The 15,225-nt window shown below is 36.5% G+C and overlaps 1 protein-coding gene across 1 annotated transcript; it reads left to right on the top strand.

Moving 5' to 3' along the window:
- Nucleotides 1-719: 719 nt before the first annotated feature.
- LOC145228805 (protein ECT2-like) lies at nt 720-14,728 on the top strand. The gene is made up of 18 exons (XM_080093989.1): nt 720-1,050; nt 1,964-2,143; nt 3,445-3,642; nt 4,085-4,250; nt 4,565-4,722; nt 6,390-6,504; nt 6,900-7,024; nt 7,120-7,273; nt 8,689-8,807; nt 9,380-9,568; nt 9,965-10,172; nt 10,703-10,895; nt 11,157-11,253; nt 11,377-11,527; nt 11,630-11,742; nt 11,963-12,156; nt 12,479-12,764; nt 13,418-14,728. Exons 1-18 carry the CDS (start codon nt 892-894, stop codon nt 13,646-13,648), a joined length of 3,036 nt encoding a protein of 1,011 aa, XP_079950115.1. The 5' UTR covers nt 720-891; the 3' UTR covers nt 13,649-14,728.
- The last annotated feature ends 497 nt before the right edge of the window (nt 14,729-15,225 follow it).

The raw sequence follows: 15,225 nt of genomic DNA, 5'->3' as shown, positions 1-15,225 counted from the left end.
AGCTGACTCGAACAAATTTTAATTTGTTGACGTAAAATAGCTCATCATAGCTCTATTTTAAGGAACAATGGTTTATTTAAAAAAAAGGATTTGTCAAAAAAATTCTGAATAATGGTACTAAAGTTTAAAAATCCCAGTTGTGTGGATTACCGGTATTTTCACTTTTTTTTTTTTTGACTGCATACCGTACATTTCAATTCAAATTACAGCATTTACAAAAACGAAACTAATATAGAAATATCTTAGGAAACATTTTGTATGGATAGAAGGTTTGAAATGTTGCGAACTTGTGAGTTGCGGTGAGTGAAAGTGGAATGTCGAAAACATGCTTAAACAAATCACGTGACTGAACGGACCAATCACATGTCTTAAAAAAGGGAACGAAGTTCGATTTTGAACCGCATCAGTGAACTGAGGATGCGCTTGCTTTTTAACAGTACAGACAGACCGATATTAATTTAACGGACTTGTCCGAGAAAATTGTGGTTATTGGCAGTCACTGCGAATTGTGAGAATAAGTCGGCGTCATTTGGGTAGCATTTAATGCACTGAACAAAAATGGCTCCGCCATGGGCCCCAATCCCCAAACTTCTTAGTTTGTTTGGTCACTAGAATTGGTTAAACTTTGTTACACTTACATGGTGTGTGTTTAGTCCATCAGTTAGCTAAGCTATTATTGTTGGCGTTTTCTTTGATTGTAAATGTTTTAAGCATGTGTTTGCACATTTTTAGGAAAATGAATCCAGAGATTTTTTGTCATAGGTTTGTGTAGTTCATATTTAATTTACATTTCACAACAACATGGTTTCAATGAAGTATTGCGACTGTTCGGCCTATTAGGTGATTAAAATAAAAACCTACAGCAATAAGAAGTTTGAAAAACAGCCAATCATGAACAGTGTTGCTTCGGAACAAAGCCTAAAGACTTTGTCATCAACAAGCAACTCCGATGTTAGCAGTGATTTAAGCAATCGGCATGCATCTATCGAAACAAGAGTATGTCTTGTTGGAAAATCAGCAAACAATAATAAGCTGAAATCTATGCTTGAGGTGGGTTTTGTCATGTCTTTCAAGTAAATGCAGTTTGTTTTGAAATTGTCTTTTAAGTTTTTCATGTAGTTACTAGGTCTATCTGCTATATATATATGTATCATAACATGTTTATAAACACTTGAAAGCAGTATTTTTTGCTAAATGACCACTTGCCTTTGTTAGCACATCAAGCAAATGGAAGTTCTAGTTGTTCATATTTTGAAACTCCCCAGTGGTAAACCAAAGTACAAACACTCCATAATAAACTTGGTATGTCATTGCAACCGCCAAAAGACTACTGGCTGTAAAGCTTTGGCTGCAAAAGTAATTTACCTGCAAATAACAAGTTTGGCATGTTGAACATGACAAATAACACCAATCAATATTATTTCCAATCATACTAGCAATATGTTCCCAATTTTTGACTACATCATTGTGGGCTCCTCTAAAATATACAATCTATGCAAACTACACAATCTAAAATGTATGAAACTTTTAAAAATGTTGACGGTTAGTGGTCTGGGTGAGTGTTTATGATAAAATTAACCCTATAATTTAGTCTTAGATGCCTAGTTTGGGCTTAATATTCTCATGTGTGTTAAGAGTGGTACTAAACACAGTATGGTACCACATGTTAGAACAAATTAGGCCCAAAGGGTATCTGAGATTACATTATAAAGTTATTTGTATTACAAACCCTCATTCTGACCCTAATAGCCCTAACCGTCAACATCTTAATTAGTTTTTTAGTGGATTGTGTATTTTAGAGTAACCATCGTCACCTTCTGCATGCTAATAGTTGCTCTGTATTGCAAGTTTATTAACATGAATTTTTCACTCCTCACATCTTATTACAACATATTGCATGCAAGAAAAGTCTTAATAATATTGTTAATTTTTGCCCTAAAATACATCATGAAATGTTTTTCAGGATTTAAAAATTCCTTTTTTGGTGTCTACCAACGGAAAAGAATACGAAGACGAGGATCCCATGTTTGAAACAATTTTTATTCTTGAAGAATTTGAGGGAGAAGACTTTATCAGGCTTAAACAGACTGATAACAGAATATTAGGTCCTCCAGTTATCAACACTATAGCTGCTACCAAGGAGGTACGTCAGTGATGTTGTATAATACAGTGGTCTTCAACCTGTGGGTCGCGACCCCAACTGGGGTCGCCTAAACTTTTTTTGGGGTCGCTATAAATTTAATTTATTGGCGTTTAGATTTATGACCAAAAAATGATACGTTTTTGTTCTAGTTTGCAACCTTTGCTCATGTTTTGCAGTACAGCTTGGTAGCTTGTGTCACAATCTAATCATTGTGATGCAATACCACTTTATAAAACACAAGTTGTCCAACCCATTGTTACGCGATAGAGCCCTATGAATGACATTCTGTGTCTAAAATAATACAGCGGGTACAGGAAAAATACATAAATTTACTGATTTCTGAAAACTGGTTAGCTTTAACACGAATTAGATTGGAAAAATGAAATGAAACTTTTAAGTTATATATAATATTTAGGCGTAATAATATACTGAAAGCGGGCATATTTACATGAAAATAGTTTCAGTTTCGGCATTACGTAAAACATTTTTCCTACTATCAGAAAAAAGTGGGGTCGCATGTAAATGCTGATTTGTTTTTCTTTATAATTGGGGTCGCTTATAAAAAAGGTTGAAGACCATTGATGGTAAAAAGTATCATTAACTGTTATAACTTGAGAACATATAGCTTTCCTGTTTCTGAAGTGAATTCACAAGTCAACCTCTTATCCTAATTCAAAAGTATGATTAAATGTATGTTTTGTAGTATTTGTAGCAATGTGTATTTTATATTTTTGTGTATTTTTATTTTAGCGGCACATCTGACACGTCAAGGCAATTTTGTATTTACTTTAAAGTCTAGCGGCCTTAGATGTCGCATTTTCTAAAACTACATGCCCTAGCACTTACATAATCGTAAAAACGTTTCTTGTAAGCGCCTTTCGTGTACGATAATCAATTCCTTTGTTTCGGAGCGACACTACCTTTGCCCCGAGTTACAATACCACGTTGTCGCTTACTATATATTTGCGTTTGCTAATCCAATAAAACAGGCACTCACTTACTTACTTACTTTAGACAAAGTTATCGCCAACGTTATACTTTACGTTTGTTGTGGTTTTATGTATATATATTTTGTTTAATAAACCTTGTCTTACGTTCTAGTTGTAATTAGTCAGGTGTCGTCAGAGTTCTTTATTTTTGGAGTCAGATCGCGCATTTCCTTCTTTAACCTAACGTTGCACCGCATAAATCGGCCAAATTTCTTTTCGTTTGCAACATATTCTTGCATTACGGTTGCAACTAAAAATCAAATTTTCATACTTGACCTTATATACATATGAATATCATTGCATTTTTTCCAGCCACTACCATATACATCCCGGCCTCTGTTCTGTACCTGCATGCAAGGGCTTAACCTCTGCTTCACCAACTTCAAAACAAAAGAGCACTTGGCACACCTTGTTACACTCTGCCACTACATGGGGGCATGTATTAGAAAAGACATCAGTTCGAAAATTGACTTCCTTGTCACCAACACTCTGCATGGGCCAAAATACCGGGTATGTGTTGCTGTTATATAAAGAAACGAATGTAAAGGCACATTTTGTTTGGCAGTTTTGCAGTGGCTGCCTGAAAGATACATTTTGTTTTAACTCCAACAGATGTTTAAAGTAAAAATGCAATTTCAAAGATTTGATTCTGAATCTGGCATTTAAATTAAGTGTTTTTTTACTGTTTTGAGAATAAATGGCAAACCATCTCATATTAAAAAGGTTCAGTTGGTGTTATAGTTTATATCTGATTGCAATTCTATTTGTTGTTTTGAAAGTAAAAAAAAGATGACGCTTAATTTTGATATTCTGACTTCCAAACCAACATTCTATATTTAATGTCTGAAAAGTTTGTTTGTTACTCTATGGACTCAATTTACTCTATTAAAGACAACAACTTTACACAACATTTTGACATTTTGTTGCTTTTGTCTTGCACTTGAAATGCTAGACGGCAGTTAGTCTTGGTACTCCTGTCATGAAGGAAGAATGGATTCACAGCTGTTGGGCAGCGAAGAATAGGGAAACACCCTATCGAGCAACTGATGAAGAGTTTCTCTCTCCTTGTAAATCAAAACCATTTGAAGGATGCACCCTTAGCTTTCTAGGATTTTCTGGTATGAAATTAAACAAAACCATAGACTCAATTTTGATGCATTAAAGCAACCTGGTTGACATGAAAAAGTGTTGCTGAACATAAAGTTGATGGTATTGTAAAATAATTGTACTAAATTGATGGTACCCAAATTCAAATCCTCGACTGTGATTAACAAAATGCAAAGAAACAAAAATACAAGTTTTGGTCAGCGATATGTTATTAGATCCCCTTAATCTAATTGACTGATAAGTTCCTATGCTTGAATGTGGGTTAAATTTGTGCCCAACTTTATTTTTAAGTTGTCTATTTTGCAGTGCTGTATTTTTTTTACAGAACAAGAAAAGGAACATATGCAAGAGCAAGCCAAGCAGCAAGGTGGAGAGGTAACAGATGTTGGTGATGGTTCCTGTACACATCTTGTTGTTGAAGAGAACACGGTGGATTCACTTCCTTTTGAACCAATGGGAAAACTGTATATTTTAGTTCAAGAGGTGTGTAAATGCTCCTATAACAATAATTATGGGTCCCCTTCCCTGAAGGGGACACATCTTGATTTCACTCTGTTTTTTTCTGTTTTTTTTTTCTGTTTTTTTTTCTTTTTTTTTCTTTTTTCTGCCGAAGTTTGTCCATGCACTTTTGGCATGAAATCTTTGGTGGATTTGGATGAAACTTTCACAGATGGTAGATATGGTTATGTAGATGTGCCATTTGCTTCGTTTGATTTAATAACCCCCGTATTTACCCTGCTAGCCCCCAAAATGTAAAACGTTTTTGCATGTTGCTGCGCACCACAAACGAAAAAATTCTGTGGAGTAACAGTATAGTAAAGGTACCAGAGACTATGCTGCTTGTGTTTGTGCATTACTTGAAGGGCGTTTTTGCACATGCCAGTCAGAGGGGTGATAACATCCTTATGACGTCAGATGTGTTAACAAATGTTGCTAAAAACACCTCTAGTGGCCAGAAATTTAAACATTGGTCGATTTGGATAAAAAATTACACAACTGATGATTGGGTCATTGTAATTTCATATTTTTTACTTTTGGGTGTAGAACCCCATTAGTTGCCCCACTAACCCCCTAAAATGGGTGAGGTTTTTAAATGGTGTCGGAATTAGATGAAATTTTGACAGCTTGTAGAACTTGTCATTTATAGGTGTCAATTGTTGTATTTAACCCTGCAGCCCCAATATTTACCCCTCTAGCCCCCTAAAATTGGTGAATGTTTTAAACAATGTCCGAATCGGATAAAATTTCAACAGTTTGTACAGTGTGCCATTTATAGTTGTCTATTGTTTTGTTCAACCCTTTGACCCCAACATTTACCCCACTAGCCCCCAAAATGGGTCAATTTTTTAAACAATGTCTGAATTGAATAAAATTTAGACAGCTTCTGGAGTGTGCCACTTATGGGTGTCGATTGTTGTTTTACCCTGTAGCACTATCATTTACCCCACCACCCCCTACAATCAGGTGCAATTTTAAAAGGAGCTGATTGTTGTGTTTAACCTTTTTTCTCAGACAGAGAAAAACCTTGTATGAATGGAATGAATATTTAGTTATCTCTTGAAATGCATTATTTACAACTTTGCATGTGTGGGGACCCATGAGTTTCTGCCTGCAGAAACAACCAATGTTATATAGACAGTAGATAATATGGGACCCATTATAAAATAAGTGTAGGAAATATGGTAATGTTTAAAGTAGGTTATAATGTATATGCAATGGCAATATGTGCTAAGCCACCCTTCTAGTTCTGGTTTTATTTGCAAATCATCTAAAAGTACAACACAAATCCAAATTCATTTGCAAATCTTACACGAACGAATAAATCATTACCAGGAAAAAATCAAATTCTATTTTGTGTTACTTTAATCAAAATAACTTTAGTTATCTATGTGGTGGAGTTTTCCAATAAGTTACTTATTTTTTGACATAAAATTATCAATGTTAAAAAGCTTTTCAGCCCCGAAAGAAAATTGGGTTTAACTACCAGTTTTAAGCATAGAACCAAACTGCTGGCAAGAAATGAAGTTTTGCTTCTGTCATGTCACCAGCTGCAATAAAGAGATCTTATAGGTCGAAGCAGTGCACCGTCTGCAATAAACTTTATTTAGGTTTGTCACATATATCATCCAACTTACCAATTTCATTTTTAGTGGTTTTGGGGAAGCATCCAAATAGAAGCAAAAGCAGCAGAATCCATGTACTTGTTTCAAAGAGTAGAATATCCTAAAATGTTGACCCGAAGTTCAACTACCTCTTCACTTTTAGGTAATTACAGTATTGGATCCTTTAGTTCATTTTAATGTCACGATCAATAATTGAATGTAAAAAAATGTTTTAATGTAACTGAAACAAAGGTTTTCTTTTCAATAGCATTAAAAATGTTTTTCTCTTCATTTTTACACGCTGATGGTTCTGAAATTACTAGTAAAGCTTGACAAAAAGTATTTTTTTTGTTTTCGTTCTCAGTTTAATTTGTTTGGCAACTAAGAAAAGAAGAAAAGTTTGAGAAGATAACATTGCATACTATTTTATTACTTAAGTAATTATTATTGGGTATCACCTTGGAAACGTGGATAGGCTAGTTGTAACACCAATTTTATTCACAAAAAATTTGTCAAATGTTTCTACAACTTGTGTAAAATATACATCTTATCATGCAGGCACACCTAAATGGAGAGGATCCACTGGTACACTTGCCACCAAATCTAGAGGGTCATCAGGAAAGCACTCTTTCTCCAGAAAGCGATCAAGACTTAGAGAAGAAACTTTGGCAAAGCTTGCACAGGTTTGTATTCATAAATGTATAAAAAAATCAACCATTCATGTGCTAAAATGTGTTGGACATTTAGGTCACCAAATTGCATTTATTACCTATTTTAGGATAGTGAAAATGATGGCAGTCGACACCTGCCACCCCGCAAGAGACCGTCCACAGACACGTCAGCATGTATTCCTGATTCTATGCTGGATATGTCAACCAACACAACTGCTGCAAGTGTTATGTCACCACAAACTCCTGATGCTGCATTCCGGGGTAACCATTTTAATCGTATTATAAGGTGTTTTAAAAATATACGCATTAGTAATAATTGGATTTTTTATTGAACAATCTTACCCCCCAGTTACATATACATTCGATTTATTTTCTGTTTTCATTCTATAAGACATTTTTAGGTGCCTCTGGTTACTTCATTCATCTGAGAAGTGGTAGAAAAGTGAGTAAGACATCGCTAAGCAACCAACACACTCCAAAGAGGCATAGACAAAGCTCAAACAATTTAGCAAGACATTCTCAAAAACTTTTTCATTCGCCACATTCTTCTCTCATGCAGTCTGAGATCAGGTTTAGTAGAAGAGCATCTGTGGGCGTGAGTGATATAAGCAGGTCCCATGACTGGAAGTTTAGTAGAAAAAGAAAGAGTGAAGAATGGCCTCATGCTCAAGGTTTTAAGTATTTGAGTTTAACATGTGTTATTGCCAAAGATAAATGGACTTGTTTTTTATTGAGGTGCTACTTTAATCCAAGATTTAATTGCAACAAAAGTATATGCAGTAAACCATTACAGGCATCTATTTAAAAAGAATAAGCCCAAAAGTTTGTAAAGTGAAATGACAAATATTGACCTATTGGTTGCAAAAATGTTGTTTTCTTTTGCCCTTTTAAACTTGGTTACATTTTATGTTGATCATACATTTTTAATAGGGTCCCCGTCTCCTACTTTCAAAACCCCTGTAGGCATACCACCATGCAAAAAGTCATCCACCAAAAAATCAGCGCCCAGTGAGGGTCAGAAAGTGGTTAAAAGAAGAAAAACTCTTCGTAGATTGAGTTTGATGGGTTTAGGTCAAAAACCTATTCCTATGGAAAGTCTAGATGACAGTTCAGTGCAAGATGCAGATGATTCATCATTTAATAAGATTTTTGCTAATGTTGCAATTGAAGAAAGCCACAACAGTAGTGATATGAAAGGTGTCAAAGCTTATGCAGCTGCTGTTTTATATTAAGATATATTTTTTACAATATTTTAGAACAAAAAAGATAATTATTCTTCATTCAGAAGAGAAAACTATTTTTGACTGACTTAATTTATTTTTAAGATATAATGAATATACAAGCGATTAATGAATTTTAGAAACACAAAAATTTGCTTTAAATGTTTGCTCATTGGTTACGTTTTCTTACTATTAGACTAAAAATGGCACAAAAACGGTTACATAAATTTATTTTCAATACATAAGCTATTGCTGCCAGGCATAATGTAGAGTGTTTGTAGAGTTTGTATCAAGTTTGTAGAGTGTTATTTATCCTGATGAAGACGACCTGTATAAGACGTCAAAACGTCGGAATAAAATTACATTTGCCAGAAGAGCTCTACAAACTTGATAAATTTATTTTGTTAGGTAGCTTATTCACTAAGTAAGAGTAAAAATTTATGATTTTTTCAACAGAAAAAGTAGCAAGTCCAACTATAGCAAAACCACCACCTGTGTCTGCAAGATATCAAGTGGTTATGGAACTTCTGCAAACTGAAAAGAATTATGTTGGAATTCTTCAAACTATTCTTAATGTAGGTTACACAGTTTTAACTATATTGGGGGGGGGGGGGGGGGGTATCATAGGTATAAAAGTGTGGTCACAACACAATGTTGTTGCACAATTCAAAATGGTGTCGGCCCGAGTAGTTATTGCAAGGGGCTGAGAAAAGCTGATAAAGTTGAACTTCAATATCAGAGTTAGGATTATATTTATCCATTCATGGACAAATTCAGTCATTTTTCATAGCTTTGTTATCATGGCAAGTGTCAGAAAGTTATTTTATGTCATTCGCCATCATTCACTTTTCTCCCCTGTTTTGACAATTAACCACACTCATATCTTGCTTTTTTCCTTCAATTGGAGGTACACAGAAATGCATGTCAGTAATTATAGAAAAAAAACATGCCAAGAACTTTTGCACATTGCTACATAATATTAGTACATTTGGTCAAGCCCGCTTTACCACTAAATCAAGCATTGTCCGCATCGGTTTTGGCTCATTTTTGATTACTCCCTGCAAACAGTTTAACCACCACCAGGAAGAGTAAAGAGGTCTGTCAATACGAGATGCTTTGGTTTATTAAATTATAAATTCTTTTGCAGTTGTTCAAGAAACCCCTTGATGACCCCAATCAACCTGGAGGTCCAATCCTCGCTGGTGAAGACATGAAAGCTATTTTCAGTTCACTCCCTGATATTGAGTTTGTCCACCGATCCATGAGCAGTGATATAGAGCTGGTGGTTAAACATTGGGACGACTTATCGTGTGTGGGGGATCTTATTTTAAAATATGTAAGTAAACCAATGATTTGGAGGGTTAAAAATGAAATATCAATATGGTGTGTCAAAAAATAATCATACCTGGCATTGTTTTGAAATCTCCAAACTGAAAGCGTATGTTCGAATTCAAACTGTTTTGGGGATGAATAACATTGAAACAACAGCTATCCACAAAGACTTGCTTTGTACCGTTGACAAAGGTTATATATGTTGGCAAGTGTAATATATGTAGAAAGCCGGGAATAAGGTTAGCAGAATGTGACAAAAGCTTCATTCATCTGGGTTTTATTATGCCAGTTATTATAGCCAGCCTTCAATATACAAACCGAAGCAAGCATCTGCGTTCAATGCAGCCTTACTTTTTTCATCACGCCTAGTTTCTTTTTTCTAAACAACGCCACTTTGCAGACGGAAGACTTCGGCAGATGTTATCCACCCTTTGTTAATTTCTTCGAAGTAAGTGTGGAAACCATAGCAAGATGTGAATCAAGGTCATCCCGTTTCCACGCATTCCTCAAAATCAATCAAGCGAAACGGGAGTGCGGACGTCAGACCCTTGCCGAACTTCTTATCAATCCGGTACAAAGAGTTCCCAGGATAATACTACTGTTGCAAGGTAAAACAAACTTTTTATCGATGAATAGTGTTGTTTTGATGTAAGATTTAAGACGTTCTGTGATTTTGCACATTATTTTTCCCCTTTAACTACCGCAAGTATATGTACGAAGGGCTGATGTTAAAAACTCTTTGAACGGTTTGTTACAACTTTACACGCGAAAACTTTGACATAATGGTACTCCGTGCAACGAACAGTTTCACGAAGTTGTGTGTGTTAATAACTGATTCGTTTCATGGAACAAACTGCGCATTTTACCACCAGAATTTCAAAAAATCAAGAAGAATTCTTTTGTTTTGCGATTTTTTATGGTTTTAAAAACTTCAGGAATTATATGTTAGTCATCTGGAAAATTGTGTTTCAATTTTCAAACAACGTACGGCAATCGCGCTTGTTCTGCAACATAAAAGCAAGGCAATAGACTATAGAGCGAAATTAGTCAACTCAGCGCGTTTGTAACGTAATATAATAAATTGAAACACCGAATACAGTATTGTTGTGCTAATAAACGCCCTATACATACGTAACAGATATTAAAAAACACACGGAACGGGAAAACCCAAAGCACCCAGATGTACAAAATATTCAATCCTCTATTGACGCCCTTAAAGTAGTGATGACGCACATCAACGAAGACAAACGTAAAACTGAATCTCAGCGGCAAATTTTCGACATCGTGTATGAAGTTGATGGATGTCCACCTACAATCGTATCTTCACACAGGTTGGTGCAGATATGTATACCCATCTCTCCAGTTCAGTGATATTAATTGCATTTGGTTGTTAAAAAGTGGGTCGTGGGAAAAAAGGTTGAAAACCACTGTTCTATTTTAATGCTTGGCACGCGTTCAAAAAATTTCTATTTAAAAGTATTCGAACATAATTTTCTGGTTTTTAGTTCTCTGGATATTTTAGCAATCATTTTAGTTTAGTTCATTTATGGGCGTTTTAGAGCAAAGCTTTGAGTTGTTTATTTTTTTGGCAGGCAATTTGTAGCCAGAGCTGAAATGCTGGCGGTCGACGATAACTTGTGCAGCAAAGGAGATCATATAAGTCTATTCATGTTTTCAGATTGTGTGGAGGTAACTGTCTCTAAAGAATATATTTATCGTTGTTTTGATCAGTTTGATTAAAATAGTTAGTTTAAGAATTTCAAAACATACGAGAATATTTTGACGTATTGGAAATACCATGTTTGTTTTCAGATTGCGAAGAGAAGGCGTGGGGTTAAGGGAAACTCCCTCAAGAGCCCCAACGTTCACAGCCGACCCCCATCGTCCGTCCGTTGCCTCAAACATATCAAACTTATGTCGTTATCCCACATTAAAAAAGTTGTCAATATTAATGATTCTGAAGGTAACATAATCACGTTTTTATTCAAACAATTCCATTGTTTAAAATTTAGATATACGCTGTGGTAAAAATTATCTGGGTTAAAAAACTATTCCTTTATTGCAGAATGCCAAAACGCCATTGCTCTCTACTGCCGCACTCCGACAGATTCGCAGGACTGGTTATACACGTTTAAAGTTCTTTACTGCTCGAGTGATACGAGCCAACGAACTAAAGAGGTTGGTATGTTTTTTAAAACCCGCCTATGCCCATACATTACAAAAACACACCAGCCTTCTGGGCTTTTTAAGTTGTGTTAAAAAATGTTTGATTTAGTTAAATTTATGAAATGAGTCGGTAAATGGTTTTCGTAACTTCGCGACTACCTCATGATATATGAGGTGGTTATGTTGGGGCAAAAATGTAGTTCTTGAATAAACACACTACATGCGTTCACAGGAGCAGTCAGCGAACAAAGAAAACAACCAAACTTCGGACGAGAACAGCAAAAATCAACTGCTCAAACTTCTTGCTAAGCACCGGGCAAACACTGTATGCAAAGCGGTAGACGAAAACTTCGTGTGCACAGTTAATCCTCACGAGTTGGATGTTTGTACAGCAGACTTAGGATCCACACTAGGACGGGCAGTCAGGTAAATTTCGTGGTCAAATATGTTTTATCTAAAAAACGGCTCCTAAGTCTGATGCTATGATTTCAAGTCGCTTTGAGGGTAAAGGCTGTTTTTTGCAAATTTTTGCTATTTTGTAAAAAACGAAATTGTTTTCACCGTCAAACTGAAATGGCAACCCTAAAGGGCGCTGTAGAAATCATGGGAGGTATACTACTAATAAAGGATTACTTGATCAAGCAGCAAGGATCACTTTTGGATTTGGTTGACTTTGCCTGTCCCTATGACAATGTAACTAATCTAAAGAATTTGTCTTTATCATAGTTTTCCTTGTTTCTAATCACAGGGCAGCTAAGAAGTCGAGTCGAAAGCTGACCCGGGCTTTCTCCTTCAGCCGAACCCCGCGTCGTGTGGTGCAACGCGCAGTCACTATGCTCAGTCCCTCGCAACAACTGCCACCTAGCGGACTCAGTCGAGCCGACAGCACCACGTCACGTGATCTAATGGACGCTGATGACGATCAAGGGGAAGCCCCAGCGACGGGACTCACGCCTAGCATGAGTGTTACCAGTCTGTGCACGCCACAAAGAGATCGACGAGGCCACCGCTTGCCCAGTACATCGAGTCTTCAGGTATTGCAGGGCGCTGCTTCGGAGCAGAAAGGCGCTAGACGCAAAATACGTAATTATGACGTCAGTTTTGGTTCGTCAGCCGCTTCCCCAGTACTTAAACGTAAACCGACCGTATTCAAAGCAAAAGTGTAGATTGAATTTGTTTGTAAATGTGGGTTTTAACTATAATACTGTTTGAACTATCCCCTAGTGTTTTAAGCTTTCTTTTTGGTATTTTACAACTAGTTATTGGTGTTTAAAATACATGCGTTTTGTCAGGGTCTGGTACTCCCATAAAATCGTGCAAATAAAAGTACAGTCTATAATCCTGACTGGACTAATTGAAATGCGTAAAACTGATATAGTGTTTAGGTAAAAAAATCTCAAAGAACGTGTTTGTTGCATACAAGGAGCCTTAAGAACTTGGTTGTCTTGTTATAAAAACTTGAATATGGGCCTAATTCACGGTTGGATTTTGCATGACATGTGTGTGTGTGATTTTGATTTAATGATCTAAAAACCCTTGCATGCTCAACACACAACACAATATACAGGATAAAAAAAAACTTTATCAAGTCTAACCCTGGTTTTGTTTGCTTTTTTTCTGCTCCCTTCATCACACCAACTGTGTGCTTTTCAAACCACGCGTGACATCACCACGTTGATGACGTCAGTACGACGAGTTGGAGAACGTCCCTCCACAACAATACTCCAAACTCAAACCTTCAGTTAGCACCCTGACGCTGGCAAGGGCGCCGTCGGCGGCAGACAGGGCCGATTTTCCGGCCGTTCCGACGCCCCCCGCCCGCCGACGTAAGGTGGGAACTGCCATCAAAGCCGCAACAGTGGCATTTGGTCGCACTGGGTCTTTTCGGCGCAGAATGAAAGTAGAAACAATGTTGTAGTGGGAATTTTTGCGAAATAACTGTCCCGGATTAAACGTGTGATTTTGTTGTTTTCTTGGTTGTTTGTGATCACCACACCTTTTTGCATTGTGACCTGACACTTTTGTTGATTGCACAACGTGGTTACAACACAGGATTACAAAAAAAGATTATTTTCGGTAGCATACACGAAACTGTAGTAACCTAAAAAACTGCCACAATTGAGGGTAAAACTGTTTTAAGACCCAGAATTTCAAATTTGTTATGTCTGAAGGCACGGTTCCTGACACGCTATGTCTAATATTTTGCTCTTACTAGTAAACAGAACGAAACACAGTTCATGTTTAAGTTTATGTCGGCAAACAATTTGTTGGGAGCTACCACTGCCAGCACGAAATGATTACTGAACTTTATTATTGCTGCCCTTCGTTGTCTGTTGTTTCTTTTTGATCTCTTCAAATTTCTTTGCTTTTGAACTATTTGCTACGTGCTGCTTTACTTGGCCTATCATAAATTCATGTACTGCCAATCACCATTATAATACAGGAAGCTGTTTCGACCCAACAGTTCCAAACTGCATTTTACGATTTCAGCACATTTAAAGAAATCCAGCACAAATGTTTAAACCCAGTGTTAAACGAATAAATTTCAACTTTGCTTACCTTGGTTCTACTTGAGCTTTCATCAAGTTCAACATTTCTATAGAAGAAAACACTTACTTGTAAATCCGCTCATTTTAACTTTGGAACAAAGATTTGGTGGACCCCCAGAATATTCGGTTTGTTTTACTTGCTGCCGACCATTTTGAATAGCTATAAAACTGACATCAAAATAAATCGTTATACAGTAGTTTTAAATGTTTTGGCTTACGTCTGTTTACCAGCGTTGGATGCCAACTAGTATTTATTGCTTGTCGTGTTTTGATTCGTTCGTATGTTTGTAACTAATCTAACCACCACCGCCTCCTGCTGTACATAACAAGCAGTCGACCGATTTTGCCGCTGCAATGGTTTGTGGTGCTTACCCTAATGTGAAGGCCGGTCTTCCGTTCACTTGCTTCGTAGCTTTGCGGCGAAAATAAAACAGATTTCGGTTGTTGAATGTTGTATTTTCTTTTTTTAGTTTCACAAAAGTCTCATAACAACAAAGTCTTCCGGTAGTTCACACGCACAGTTCTTTTCGTCTTGGTGGCAATAACACACTAAAACACCCTGCACCAAATGTTGTCTCACAGATTTTAACAATTACGTGTTTGCGCTAAACCTGTCAGATGTTTGGTGTTTCAACGTTTACTAGGTAAGCAATATCAATTGATAACTGTAGCCGTATGCTATATGCCTTGGAGTTTGATGCAAAAAGGCGCATCTGATGTAGCATATAAATTGTGATCTATAAAAATGTTTAAACGGTGCAATATTATATTGTAGGAACTTCGAATCTGAAATCTGCACCTAGAATCAGAATTTGATCCAGAGTATAAACGCCTTAATCGGCCACCAAATATGGTTTATCGTGAGTCAAAACTCTTGAAACTAAGAAATGTTACGTTTGACGTCATCGTTTCAACGTTTCAATTTTTATGCTCCAGCGCGTCTGCC

Source organism: Phallusia mammillata, chromosome 5, assembly GCF_965637545.1.
Source record: "Phallusia mammillata chromosome 5, kaPhaMamm4.hap1.1, whole genome shotgun sequence".
In the NCBI taxonomy this organism is placed as follows: Eukaryota; Metazoa; Chordata; class Ascidiacea; order Phlebobranchia; family Ascidiidae; genus Phallusia; species Phallusia mammillata.
This window is presented reverse-complemented; position numbering and strand designations above follow the sequence as displayed.